Source organism: Aedes albopictus, chromosome 1 (assembly GCF_035046485.1).
Source record: "Aedes albopictus strain Foshan chromosome 1, AalbF5, whole genome shotgun sequence".
In the NCBI taxonomy this organism is placed as follows: Eukaryota; Metazoa; Arthropoda; class Insecta; order Diptera; family Culicidae; genus Aedes; species Aedes albopictus.
Genome location: NC_085136.1, coordinates 77,651,213 through 77,666,265, shown reverse-complemented (window position 1 = coordinate 77,666,265; position 15,053 = coordinate 77,651,213). Strand labels below are relative to the sequence as shown.

The following is a 15,053-nucleotide window of genomic DNA, read 5'->3' as shown; positions in this document are numbered from 1 at the left end:
TGCGGTTTTCTCGTGAACAATGACAGATGAGCATGAGACTAGCGTGAGAATTATTTCCCGATGAGGAGTGAGTGTGTTAGGAAGCGGGTGCTCAACTGAAATTCAAAGAACAATCTGAACATTAAACATAATATAAATAATAATATAATAATAATTATATGTCATATAATACATTAGTATTAGCATTAAGCGAGTCGCATCCTAAAGAATTAGCATTTTAAGTTAAAATACACGTTAATACAAACAAACAAAAAAGCGAGTCGCATAAATGCGTAGGTGGTACAGTCCTATTATACCGCTGTTATGAGGGTTGCCTCCTTCCCGTCCGAACCATAGTACAAAGATTTAGGACTAATCTCTGACTCTTAGACAAGACTAACGCAATCATTCAATGGTCGAGAACTGTCCTGGCCACGTCCTTGCGACTGCTGAGGGATGGGAAAGGATGGTTAGTTGAACATCTAAGAAAGATGTAGACATCAGCTCTACGATCTCTCTGAGAGTCTCAGGCCTAGGTGTCACGGGAATTTGGGTGTTGTTAGTGGCAGGGTAAACTCTAAAGGATACGCTTCGTAAACCTTCAGGCGCACAAAATATCATTTGGTTATATTTAGACAGCTACCTGCATAATTCATCTGGTTTGTTTTTCCATCTTGATCGCTCCAGGACAGAATGGCCGAAAATCTGGAATAGAACACGCTATTAAAATCTTCCATTGAATAAGCTATTTATGATACGCTTGCAACGGATATATACCTACCAGGACGTTTTCCCATAATGAAGCTGCTCTATTCATATTTACAAGATATTTCTTATAATAGTTGATACTGTTTTGTTTTTTTTAGTACTCATATATTTTCAGCATTCCAAATTTGGTTCCCATACAGAGTACTTCGGATCATGGACCCTCCCTAACCAATTTTTTTTTCAAGATCACGGCTCGGCTATGGATTATTTCCGGAGGAGCCTTTATTTAGTTTTAAAAATTGTTTATAATGTATTTTGAAAAGATTATGAGTTTTTTTTTGCCTTTTTGAGAACGATTTGAACGTGTAAATTTGGAAATCTCTCAAAGGGGCTTTTCCCTCTTACTAAATTCCTAAATAAATAAATTACTGAATAAATAAATAAGGGTTCATTCACAAATGTCATAACGCTAAAATTGGTCGTTTTCAATACCCACCCACCCATTCGTAACACTGTTTATATGGAGAAAATTTTATTTTGTTCGAGCTGTAGCGCCTTGAAGGACACCCACCCACCCCCTCCAGCGTTATGACATTTGTGAACAAGCCCTAATAAGCATCATCATTTTATCATCAACCAACCCCCTGCATCCAACCGCTTCCTTGAATGACATTTTCTTCATCTCTTCGGCTTCCTCTTGATTCTTCGGTCCCATCGTTTTGCTCCAGTGGGGTGACACGGCTGTCAAACTCGATACATCGCCGATCCACCCATCATCATGTTTGGTACGGCGCGTTTTGGTACCCACTTTCTGGTCGGTTTACCCTAACTTGCTCCTGATTTTCGGGTGTGTGGCTCGTGTGTTGCTAGTGCTTATTTCAGAAATTACACTTATTAAACGAAATCGTTGTTTTTGATGATTGTTTCTCTTTCTTTATCACTTTGCACGATATTATCCGTAGCAGCGAAGCAGCGTCGATGTTTCCAGCGCATTTTTTCCATGAATTAAACAATCAAAACAAAACATTGGACGCCATGTTGAATTGAATGCTGGGTAGATGATACTGGCCCTTCGTCATCCCCCTGTTTTGCTCAGCGTAACGTTCGAGTCAGTTGCTGTCGCAACCGGGTTCGAATCTGCCATGCCGAAACGTTGAATGATTTCGTCTACGTCTACGTCACTCGTCTTCGCGTGATCAGGACACCCAAACAGTATTTAGCCTTGCGCAGATCTTTCATCTTGAAATGCTTGCTCAAATACACTTTCAGTTTTCGTTTCAGGTTCCGATCGTTGGTGAAAAAGAAGGAAATCGTCAACGTAAATCGTGACGAACATCATCGCATCACCTCACCAATAATCATCCAGTACAAACAGGGATCCACGGTTGACCGGATGAGTCCAAATTTCCGAAGAACGTCGTCGAATTTGGCATTCCACCCACGGCTCGACTGCTCCAAGCCGTAAACCGCTTTCGTCAATCGGCAGACCTTGCCGTTTCGCTGATCTACTCCCTGCGGCTGCAGCATGTAGATTTCTTCATCGCCGATGTGGTACTCTCCAGCTTGGCAGAACGAATGATAATAATTTTTCAAACACGGCATGACCTACTCAATTATACACCAAACTACCACATCTCCTTTTGTTCAACGAATAGTGCAATTTATTTTTACTTCAACTTTTTTAAACGTCGTTTTTTTTTGACTTGTACTAGAATAAATTCATATAAAACATTCAAATATCAACTCGAGTTTTCATTCGCTTCTTGAAATTCCTCTGAAATTGCTTATCCCGGCCAGACTTTCATCTGCCGCCTCGGCGTCTCCCTTCTCTAAGGCGAGACGTTATTGCTTTCCACGGTCGGATTTTCATCCGACACTTAGGCATCTCCCTCTGATCCGGTCAGATGCTATCCGTCGGAAGTTCAGACAACTTATATTTACCTACTTCATTATTGCAATTGGTGACAAACGCCTTTTCCTCGAATTCAAGCTGTTCCCGTTGCAGTTGTCCTTCTAAGGATTTCGACGTTTCCTCGCTAGTAGTATAGATTTCCTTCGTCCATAATCAATTCTGGAGCCCAAGCTTCTTTTTGTTAAGAGTCAACCAGCTCTTCTTTCTTTCTCGCGTTGCAATGGGTTCTTCTCGTCGCCAATGTGTTTTTTTTTATTCTTTATTAAAGTGATTTTCCTCCGTAGGAGAGTTCATCACTAGTCAGATTAACCATCTTATCCTATTTCAGAGGGGTAAGTTAACCGAAATTACCCCTTTCCGCTTTATCTTTTAGAGGTTACTACACAAGCAAAGACAACAAATTTGAACAAAACTAACAAAGCAACATTAATAACTAGTGTGCGTCACGGTTTTCGAATTCCTCCTCGAATTGACTACTCGATCTTGAATGATCAAATTTAATTGAAGAGTCCAGCAGTTTTGAGGAAATCGGATAAAGCTTTCACGGCTGCTGGATCGTCGTTGTATCCCGAAAGCTTCCGGTGATGCCATGAAGTTGCCTGGAAGACTCATATTCCGGACAAACGCAAAGTACATGCTCTGCCGTCGCGTGTACATTACATATTGGACACTGTGTCCGGAATGGGCGGCCTCCCATATTGTATGACAGCTTAGAGTGACCTGTCCGCAATCGGGAAATGTTTTGCTAATCCTTATGTGAGCGACAGGGTGTCCATTCAAATTCAGTTTTCCGATTCCCGGATTTTTCCTGGGTATGGACTAACTTCCTGAGTATGTACGAACGCAAATTATTGTTGTAGTAGGATGCTCCTCAGTGTATTTTTATATACAGTTTTAATTTGGTGTATAACTTGATACGAATCTTATAAACTTCCTGATTTCATAAATTATGATTTAAAAAAAACTTACTAGCTCTACAATCACTGGTGTTAATTTCCCCTTCTTACACGAAATTTAGGTTTAGAGTTAGTTAAAAAAGTCCTTTCTATAACAAGGAAATGGAATCTATATGAAAATATTATTGAAACTGATGTCACTGTGTCTGATTTTTTAATGAAATTTTTGTTGAATATCATAAAAAATTCGGTAGAAAAATATCGAAACATTTTTGGTAAACCAGGTCTTTGAAACATTAGTTTGCTACATTTTGTGAAAATCTCCAGTTAACTTTTTGTTCTGCTTCCATCGTGATTTTAAACAATTGACTTGCTGAATCCGAAATCTTTTGACTCCGATTTTCTCCGAATTTTGAAGTAAAACGTTTGAGTTCTTCTCCAATATTAAATAATATCTTGAGGACATTCAACATTTCTTCTTTTAGGAAGTATTCCATGGGTTCTGCCAAAAAAAATATCATGAAAGTTGTACTACAACTTCTTTTAAAATGCTTCGTTTGGCTAATATTGCCGTAAACATATCAGGGATTCTATACTATCTATATACTCTTTCGGGGATCCGAGTGCTTCCAGGAAGTAACATTTTGAAACATTTCTTCACAGATTCCATAGAAGATTCTTCTGCGGATTCTACTACTATACTAAGGAAATCTGTAGGAAATTTCTTATGGGATCCCATCAGAGAGTCTTTCATGAGCAGTTTTTTTTTTGAAAATTCGCTGTAATTTACAGTGTTGTACTTACTCTTCAGAATTTTATTTGAATTTTACCTTGAGCTCCTCCAAAATTCTGTACAGAAGCGGATAGGCACAATATTACTGTTTTTCAATAATTTTCTCCATGACTTCTGCCAAAGGGATCAAATTTAAGGCTCAAATAACCATCATTCAGTCATCAGCAGTCTTGTTAGAGATCACATTCATTTGAACCTTTTCGTCGATATTCGGCCTCTTTTGTCTCCAACATTCGCCACAAAAGCAATCAAACTACTGTAAGATACAAAAATGTCAAACGAATGCGCTTCACCACGATAGTGTCTTCGGGAGACGGTTCGGTTTTTGTTATTCCTGTCTTCTTCCATAATGAGAGCTGTGTTGGCCAAATGTGTATCGTATTCAATGCAACATGCAATAACAAACTAATACTAACATTCATAATCGGAAATGGCTGCAAATCTATGCGAAAAGCTTGAATTGGACAAATGTCATTGTGTCAGACGATAATGATTTGACGCTTTCTTATGTTTATTGAACTTCGTTCCACCGATCGTGTTGTGTTTAAAATGTAACGGTAGCGCACGAATGTAACAAAGCAAGCTGGCACCCGACTGCGGCAACAAAATGAAGGTAGTGAAAAGTGTCGAATGTTTTCAAGACTGGTCATCAGCAATCATCAATTATTCAAAAGCAGTTTTCTTTCTAGAAATCAAAAAAACCGTCAATGAAAATCTTTTCACTGCTAAAATCCATATGCTGAGTAGAGTACAGTGATAAATTTTCATTACCATTGGTTGTGGTTTCATCGAAAAAACTGCTTTTGATTTTTTGGTAAACGATGATAGTTTGTTTCCTCTTAAGGGATCTAGCAGAAATATATGAAGAGTTCCACTAAGAATGTCACCAGAATCCCTCCAGAAACTGACACATTTTTTTTTTCAAACGTGAAAATCTCTTCGCCGTAAGTAACTTCTGCAGGTTTACTGAGTTCGCCAGGAATTCCGATTTTCCTAACAAGACTCAAAAAGTCCATCGTGAAATCTTGCAGAAATCTGAAAATTTCGCCTAAGAAGTATATTCTGATTTCTTTTACATGAATTTATCAAGATCCAACAGAAACTACTAAAATTCCTGAGAGGCTGCCTTTCTAAAAAAAACATATTCACTCGGCAACTCTGTTAATGTTGCTATCGTTCTGTTCAAGACTTGCTTGACACTTATGAAGTACAAATAAAGATTTTTCCCGGTGCCTTTTACAATTTCCCGTGTTTTCCCCGTATTTTTCCCGGTGGTTCCGAATTCCCGGGATTTTCCCGGTTTTCCCGTATTTCCCGGATGGATGGACACCCTGGAGCGAGTATCCTTCCAAGCTTCGATTGATTCCTTCACTTTCCGCAAATGATGACTTCTCATGCTATTCCATTCGGTTTGCCATCGTCTTCGAAACGTGAAAACGAGCCAACGTTTGAGGTCGAGAAAAGGAACGTCAACAGAATATCGGGGGCAGGAATGCCCGGTACCAGCAAGAGAATCGGCTGAGACGTTTCCAGGTATTCCACAATGGCCGGGAATCCAAGCGAAACTTGTAGATCTCGGTGTATTTTTGATGATTGCTTGAATCCATGGGTGATCGGGGGTCTCAGACTGCAAAGCAGAAATAACGCTGGCAGAGTCGGATAGAATCAACACGGGACGATCGGCAGGGGTTGTTGCGGCTATAAGAATCGCGGCTGCCTCGGCGGAAAAAATAGAACACTGGGGTGACATACTGTAACTGAACGAAACATCTCCGGATACTCCAATTCCGACTCCCCGATTGGAGAGAGATCCGTCTGTGAATCGATGGACGTGGTTAGGGTATTTGCTTATACGAAGCTCCAGGACAGATTTTCGTAATCGGTCAGAGTTATCGCCAGCTCAAAACTTGGATTGAATTTTGCAATCAATATGAATGCTCTTCGAATGCCAGCACTTGTCTCCATGCCAGTGGATCTTGGCCACCGGGGGGAGATCCTCGCCGGCCGCTATACGGAGGACTGTACACGCCTCTTCGAGGAGGTAGATCCTATCATCACCGGTTGTCTTCGCGATGAATGCCGCTGCTTTTGTGCACAAGGCTATAGAAATACGATGCCTAAAAGGGATGAGTCCAGCTTCAGCACAGGCAGCATCGGCTGGAGTAGATGGCAGGAGCCCGGAGGTGGTGCGTATGTATCCATTGTAAGTGGGACTGAGGGAGTTGACTAACCGGTCGAGGGCAAGGCATGTAAGTTCCAGTCCGTATAGAAGGCGGCTATCTATAATGGCTTGGGCGACTCTGAATCGGATTGCCCGATTATTGATTCGGTGTGGTTTCGAAATAGTCCGGATTAGGTTTAGCCGAGTTCTGCAGTTGTTCTTGACCGTTTCAAAATGCTGTCGAAATGTAAGCTTTCTGTCTAGGAGGACGCCGAGGATTCTGGCAGTGTTCTTGAGTGGGATCTGTTGATTGCTTATTCTGATCGGGGGGCCTTGGATCCGGTGGCCAGAGGAGCAAACGTGACATCGGACACTTTTTGGTGCGGAGAGCTGGAATCCCATCGAGGATGCCCATTATGCCACGGCGTTGACTGCAGCCTGTGCGTTAATTCTGGTTCGTACCAGAGTCCGACCGGGAATAACAAGTAGGACGTCATCAGCATACACAAAGATGTAAATATTTGATGGTAGATTGTCAAAAACACTATTCATAGCCACGAGAAACAATGTAACCGCTAAAATCGATCCCTGGGGGACACCTGTTTCCTCTTGAAAGCGCCTGGAGAGAGTATTCCCGATGGCCACTCGGAAAGTTCTCTCCGTTAGAAAATTTTGCACGAAGCGAATAATATGTCCTTTGAGCCCTGTTTCAATGAGACGCTGCAATACCAGTAGGGTCCACGTCCTGTTGAACGCTTTAGCTATGTCCAGCGAGATGATCTCGGTGTGCATTCCTTCATCTTGGGCTTCCTTGAGGGTTTGGCCCAAAGTGGCGAAATACGTATTAGTACCAAAACCAGCACGGAAAGCATGTTACCGGTTGTCCAAATGCTGCCCAATTTCCAAATGATGCTGGGTCATTAGGCCGAAGGTCATTAGGCCGAAGGCCATTAGGCCGAAGGCCATTAGGCCGAAGGTCATTAGGCCGAATGGTCATCAGGACGAATTGAAAATCAGCCGTTATGAGCCTGTAAAGAGATCTGTTGTTTTTACTTTTTCCAAAAATTTTTTGCCGAAAACTACTTTAACAATGAAACTAGAAAGAATAGCCTATGTTTTAAAGAAGGAAAAATTTATGAATTGAATATCAGCAGTTTTTGCGCCAAAAACTGTTTAAGCAATGATACTAGAAAGAACAGCCTATGTATAAAAGAAGGAAAAATTCATGGGTAAAATATCAGTAGATTCAGCATCAATAAAGTATCTTCGTGCCTGTCACACGATATACACATGCAAAATGGTCATTTGCCGAGGAAGCTCTCAGTTAATAACTGTGGAAGTGTTCATAGAACACTAAGCTGAGAAGCAGGCTTTGTCTCAGTGGGGACGTAACGGCAAGAAGAAGACCCAATGATCATTCGTCCTGATGACCATTCGGCCTAATGACCTTCGGCCGAATGGCCTGACACCTTTCCAAATGCTGCCGGAGTCTTCTGTTGACCATTCTCTCAAAAACCTTGGCCATGCAACAGGTAAGAGAAATCGGCCGGAAATTTGCCGATTCCCGCCCAGTTGAGTTAGGCTTGGGTATTGGTATAACGATGCTCTCTTTCCACTCGTTCGGGTAGTAGTCTTCAGTCCAGATTTTATTGAAAAGTTCGAGCAGTTTGGACTTACCGGAGGCGGGTAGATATTTCAGGAGGGGATAACCTATTCCATCGGGGCCCGCCGATCTACCGTTGCTACAGCTTAGCGAATGAAGAAGCTCGCTAAACGAAAAGGCTTCATTAATTTGCAGATTTCTTACGTCCGTTGGAATAACGAGATTGCGAATGGACATTTTTGAGGGTTGGATGCGTCGTTTAAAGTCGGGTTCGTATTTATCAATCGACGCTAGGCTTTCGAAGTAACCGCCGAGAACGTCGGCCACTTTGTCCGGGTCGGTAATTGTGGAAGAATTGTTTTCAGAAATTTCTGAATTGTTGTAAGAATTCATTTGTTAGAAGTAAGTCCCAGTGACTCCTGCACAACAAGACCTGCGCCGCCGTCAGTCTTCTGCGACAAATGTGTTACTTGGGACTCTTCGAACAGGAATAGTTGAAATATTGGAACTTTTTGGAGGATCCTTGCAGGAGTGATTGGAGAAATCCTAGTAGAAATTTTAAGAGGAACGGCAGAATTTAACCTTGGAAAAATCTTGGACAGAATAAATCTTGAAAAGCAAATCTCTTTGGGGAATCCTACAGAGATCCCTTGAGAAACCACTGGGAAAATTCGTGGAGGAATCATATCAAGAACATATGGAGCAATTAAGACAGGCGAAGCGCCCTGTACCGTCCAGGGGCTGCATTAAACACTACACGGAATGTGATATCTTTCATTTCATTACAGTCCGACGACATCTTTTTAATAAACTATATTGAAGTATCACAAACCATCACTTATCTTATATTACAACAATTCACTTTTTTCTTATATCACCTTAACATTTTCTGTATTTCTTCACCGAACTACTAAGTTTAACAATCTAGACACTTCAAGCTTCTCCTTGACCCGACTACCAAGTCCTATCTACAGCCTTAGGACAGTATCTAGAGGTGTCCCACATGGGATCTCAAGACTTATCCGATATGCTGCCTACTTTAACATTGAAACTGAACTCCCCGACTGAAGCCAAAGCCTCAGTATTTATAGCCTAAATTTCCTAGCAATGCCCGAACCAACTTGGGCGTGTCCACTGGCGTAGCCACGGGGGGGGGGGGGGGTTCAGGGTTAAAACCCCCCCCAGAGCCAAAATTTGTGGAACAAATTTTCAGTATAAAGCCCTTTGCGACGAAAAAATTTTCGGCTGCGCCGCTATTTTCAAACTACGAATACAATTGCTCATTACATTTTACAAAATGTAAATGTCTTATCAAAAAAGGTATCATTGACCGTTGAAAACCCCTCCCAGAGACAATTTCTGGCTACGCCACTGGGCGTGTCTAAAACTCCTACCATCACTCTCGTCTTGCCGAAATAATCACGATACTTCCTAACAATGCCCGAACCAACTTGGGCGTATCCAAAACCATACCAGAAGTAAATACTCAAAGTCCAAAACCTAGAACTCTACCTATCCTACTCGTCATCATCATCATTACCATCATCATCGTTATCGTCGTCGACCCAACCAAGCGTAATCAAAACTGCACCACACCGACCGGACCCAACGTGTTCGATCACGATCGCGAACGGCCACCAGCGGTCGATGATGGCTCATAAAAACTAGGTCAGTAACGTATGGTGCGATTTTCATTGCTTCCGAAATTCCGCGCGAAGGTAGATGACCTACGATGAGCATGGCTGTTAGCGTAAATTGAATTTAAAACACACGAGCAGCCGTTCTAATAAGAGTGTGGGGTGAAAGGCACTTTTTCCATTTGAATTAAATTTTAATATCGGAGTGTGTGGGATACTTAGGTCTATGCACAGGCATTCCTAAAGATATCATATATGACAGCTCTAAAATTTTTGTTCTACCGACTTTTCCGTACTTACAATCCATTACTGACTTAACTCTGCTGTTCAAAAACCCAGTAAAATTTTACCGACTTCGGTAATTGATTCTGAGTGTGTAGCAGATATAAAACTCAGTAAGAATTTATGGAGGAATCAAAGAAGATTGAAGGATCCTTAAATAAATATCCTTAGAGAACTTCAGGATGAATCGCATGAGGTATTTCATGATGCACTCAACCAGGAACTCCTGGGTCACTCAGGCAGGGTGAATTCCCGAATTATATCCAGTGATGGAAAACAGTGAGGAATGCAGCTGAGTAGACACAAACGCAAAGCTATCCTACTCGTGAACAACAGAAGCCAGAATATATTCGCACTTCCTTCACTCGCGAGCTAACGAAGCTGGTCGCACTCGTGATTGATTCGCGAAGCAGCTCTGAACATTTTTCAATTTTGTGAAAAAACGAATTTACACGGCCGACAGATTAACTTTTCTGGAAAAATAAAGCACAAAACACTACTATCTGATGGATAACTGTTTGTTTTGTTATTAAAATCGCACTAAAATGCAATTCCCGCATCTCCACTTGTTCTTCGCGAATAAAAATTCATGAGTGTTTTTGTTTTTGTTTTGCTTCATACTCGTGAAGCAAGCGGGTGCGAATAAACTCACACACGGCTTACTCTCGGCACTGTGAGTAAACCGTTTGTTGCTTTTACACTCGCGAGTTGATTCACGATGAGAGTGTTTCCATCTCTGATTATATCTAGAGGTATCCCGAGAGGAATTCCTGGAGGCATCATCGGTTTATAATCTTGCCTGCGTCACATAGATTTCTTACTTATAATCACACCAATAGATAACGCTTGACGTTTGACCAGTTCTAGATGCAAAAAAGGAAAAGAATCTTGATTTATGTGACATTGGCCTAAATAGTTAAATATAAAGAGACACGCTAAGTATTCGGCTTATGTATGATCTTACAAACTTTTAAAAATATACATATAAAATTCAATGATGAAAAAAATATATATAAGAAAAGCTGGAAATCATTGTTGGGTGATTACCATAATCTTTTTGGTAATTTTCTTTTCAAAACATGTATTTAAAACGAAATTCGTGAAAAATTTTTTTTGCTTCGATATACCGTCAAACGGGGTGACTTGCAACACTTGATGTCGTCTGTTCTTTTCTATCAACAAAGCATAAAAATCGGACGTTTACATACCAAAACTCAGTTGCACTATAAAGTTCACATACTATCTCAGTAGTAGCCACGATTTTTACTTTTATTCTAATAATTGCAACAAAATGTTCATGAATTTGACATTAGTCAGAAAAAGCAACACAAAATGTGAGTCCTGAATCGTTGTCTGCAAATGAATGAAAACATAATTTCCCAAAAATAATATTCCATTTGCGGATTCTTTACCTAATGAGCTATAAGAATTTCCATGTTACTTTATAAAACTATTACAATATCTTTGTTATAATCATATGTTTTGAAATATTGTACCTAGACGGGGTGACTTGCAACACTCATTTTCTAAATAATTCAAAGTCCAAAAACACTAAATCAGTAACAAATTTTGAAAACGACGTATAATCAATGCTACACCAATGATTATACGTCGTTTTCAAAATTTGTTACTGAAATATTGTCGTTCAACTAATATTTCGACAATGATTTTTCATTAGGGCCTAACTGACTTGATCGATTTCTCTTCATCGACTCTCTCTTTCGCTAATAACTTGATCAAAACAAACAAAATCTTCTTGTTTCTATAGCAAGATGCAGTCGTCTGCTTCGTATTTCAACCAAAAAATCTTGGGAAAAATCAATACACGTTCTGTAATAACACAAAGAGAGGATCGATGAAGAGAAATCGACAATGTCAGTTAGGCCCTTATGAAAAATCTGTGTCGATTTCACCAGTTGTAGACTAGAGGAACATGGCATGAACAGAAAAAAAACATCAAAACTTACGTTAAATTAATAATTAGTAACATGGTGTTTTTGAGCCCAATATTTTCATATAACGTAACGTAACTTCGATATAACGTAACGAAAATAAAATTGCAGTTACGTTATATCGAGGTATGACGGAGAGCTACTTCCAGCAGAGGGTGCTAAGCTATGACACCGAGTAATGCGAGATGATCTACAAGATCACCGCGGGGGTACACCAGAGTCCATCCTGGGCCCGGTACTGAGCAACGCGGCGTATGATGGCGCATTGAGGCTCAATACGAAGTGCACGATCAACTCTAAACCACAGACAAACAGACGTAACACCTTGAACGATTTTCATGGAAATCCATCGCCCAGTTCACACTAGCATCACCTGGTGGAAAAGTTGCACGAATCACTGTGTTGTGCAATATCGCCAACAGAGGGCGCTAGTGTGGACCGTCAAACGCATCGAAAAACGCCTGGTTGTGAAAGCCACAACTATGAAAATTTAAAATGATCGTTAAAAGCGTGGTCGACGGAAATTTTCGCAAGTGTTACGTTTGGTCTGTGTCTAAACGCTATGCCTGCAAAAGGGCAAGAATGGCGATACTGGCATTGTCAAAGATAATGTCAAATAGCTCGGCAATAGTCTTGAGTAAGCGTAAACTGCTTGCGGCAGTAGCGGTCTACTGGTGAACCGAAACGTGAAGCGACTCGAGAGTACTCACAGGCTGAAGTGCCTCAGGGTGGTTCGCGCATACCGCATGGTTTTCAAGGACGCGGTATGCGTGCTAGCGGGCATGATGCTTCGAGTGCTTTTTTGTCAGGACATGGGTGCTTTAGGTAGTATCTGTACAGATGTGGACATGCAGGCTCCCCCGCATGTCCGGAGTGTGCAAGCTGCGACGAGACCGCGGAGCATGTGCGCTTTGAAAGTTCACGCTTCGTGGAACAAAAGCCGAATACGCAGGAGGTATGCGGTAGATATATCGCGCCTGATAACATTGTTGAAGGGATGCGCATGGTTTCTCGAATCATATTGAACTACAGCAAGAATGGCGAGTCAAATAACAGCTAATTGAACAAAATTTCTTTGCGGGAAGAACACGGATTTCGGATGCAACCGACTTGCGACTTCATGAAAATACTTACGTTTTATTCCGGAATTACAAAACTAGTCCTTATCGTTAAACATCTTATCATCAAACAGTCTACAGCAGCAAAACTCCCAAAACGAATCGAAAACCCTAATTCTTTGACAGCTGTTTCGTCATCTCTTTGCGCTTCTTCTCGATGTGGGCTTTGAGACAGTCCTTTAGGGACGTATAACTGCTCTGAATCCGTCCCTTCAGAATGACCTCCAACAGATTGATCATTTCCTCACACTGTACCAGCCGAAAAAAAAAAACGAAATCACCCAAATAAAGATAACGACTCAAATGAAAATGTGCCCTCCCTATAGACTTACCGTCAGTTCCGCCTCCGGTCGACCGTACTTGACAAAAAGACACTGCGGGGCGTGTTTCTTGTGCTCCTCCCAGGGGTCGTCTGATTCCTCCCAGCCGTCCAGCACCTTGCCGCACACAAAGCAAACCGAGGTGTCCTCGTCTTCCTTGTCGTCACCCTGCCAGTAGAAGCCGGCTTCGGCCATCTGAAAGATTCGAAATTTTGATGTTAGGCCTACCTACATCGCATCGATTGGAGTGGAGGGCGGATCACCATCGAACCGAGTACCTTCTGGATGTTGCACGGACTGGACGCGGAATAGGGCCATTTCTTGAAACTGTTGACCCGATCTTTTTCAAACAGATAGACCTTTTCGATGTTCTCCGTTTGGACCATTTTGGCACACTTTTTTGACTGGAAAATACCGATAAATCACTAACGAAATTTAATTTCTGATGGGACACAAGAAGAAATCAACCGCCACAACCGTTTTTAAAAGCGTTTTTGAGCTCTCCTCTTTGTGCTGACAGTTCTCAGTCCGGGGCAAAATCGATGGATGCGCACATGCATGGTGAGGTGATGGGAAAATGCTTCACAGTGGAATTCAGATTAAAATCTGGCGTAACATTTCAAATGCGACGTTCCGTATATGACACACCGTGACGTTACAACGTTTTGACCACATTTCCGGAGTAATTTGCGAATAGGGCGTAACTGACAAAGCAATAACATTGCGAAAACAACAACCGAGTTTTGCTGATACAGTTTTGATTCCTATTTAGGAGCAATTCAGAGTAATTCAACATGAACAAGCTTAAATGACACCCCGGTCAACCATTTCACAAACTTCGTTAAAGTGCTTTACCAAAATATTGTCGTCGCGGTTGAAACCCGAAGATTCCCCACACCCGACAATCGAATTTTCTCAAAATCCATACGAGAAACCTAACGTCGGACGTAGTGCGCTGGATGGCGGACCCGGCCCTCTATCCAGCGCACTGTGCCCGACGTACGTCCGACACACGGTTTAGGAGAAAAATAGATTTTCGCGTGTCAAAAATTCCGATTTTCAACTATACGAACAATATAAAGATTAATGTCGACTATTATTTACTGGTTATTTCGTTACACATATTCAAAAAACTTCATCGATCGATAACCACACTTAAAAAATATCCTTTATCGGCCATAAGATAAAAACCTTTACCGAAACGTAACTTTATTTCGTTAAATTCTATGTTATCGCTGGAACTTTGGATTACTTCATGAATATTTATCGGAATATATTCATTTTCCGATATCAACGTAACTTTGCATATTGATATTATGGCGCCAGCACCAAACCGAATAGCGACGTTTTGACTAGCGACACTTTTCGACTAGCGACACTTTTTTTCAGTACCGGGTACAGTGCGCTGTGTGCGTTCAATGATGGACTATCATATACGTCACTTCCGATGTAAGTTGTAAACATCCCAAAATAAACAAAAATATTTTTCTCAAAAAAAGTTTTTCGATCTCCAATCGAATTCATAATATCGAAACACAAATATTAGTCACGATGCTCCTTTATCGTTCTGCTCGGTATCGTTGGATGAAGCTAAGCAAAGGTATTCTGATACTTTGAATGACAGGAAGAATGTTTTGGTTTTTGCCGAATTGGCTTCTTTAGTGGTGTTGAGATAATTCCATATTCTGAATC

At 41.2% G+C, this 15,053-nt stretch overlaps 1 protein-coding gene across 1 annotated transcript; it reads right to left on the bottom strand.

Moving 5' to 3' along the window:
* Window positions 1-13,044: 13,044 nt before the first annotated feature.
* On the bottom strand, window positions 13,045-13,857 carry LOC109421967 (baculoviral IAP repeat-containing protein 5.2). Its single transcript, XM_019696604.3, has 3 exons — window positions 13,640-13,857; window positions 13,374-13,556; window positions 13,045-13,290 (listed from the first exon to the last, which is right to left on the bottom strand). Exons 1-3 carry the CDS (start codon window positions 13,745-13,747, stop codon window positions 13,153-13,155), a joined length of 429 nt encoding a protein of 142 aa, XP_019552149.1. The 5' UTR covers window positions 13,748-13,857; the 3' UTR covers window positions 13,045-13,152.
* Window positions 13,858-15,053: the final 1,196 nt, after the last annotated feature.

Coding starts and splice junctions, on each gene's coding strand:
- LOC109421967 (XM_019696604.3), bottom strand. CDS start 13,747: ATGGTCCAAACGGAGAACATCGAAAAGGTCTATCTGTTTGAAAAAGAT. Junction 13,557..13,639: donor GTCCGTGCAACATCCAGAAG/GTACTCGGTTCG, acceptor CGAATCTTTCAG/ATGGCCGAAGCCGGCTTCTA. Junction 13,291..13,373: donor GACCGGAGGCGGAACTGACG/GTAAGTCTATAG, acceptor CGGCTGGTACAG/TGTGAGGAAATGATCAATCT.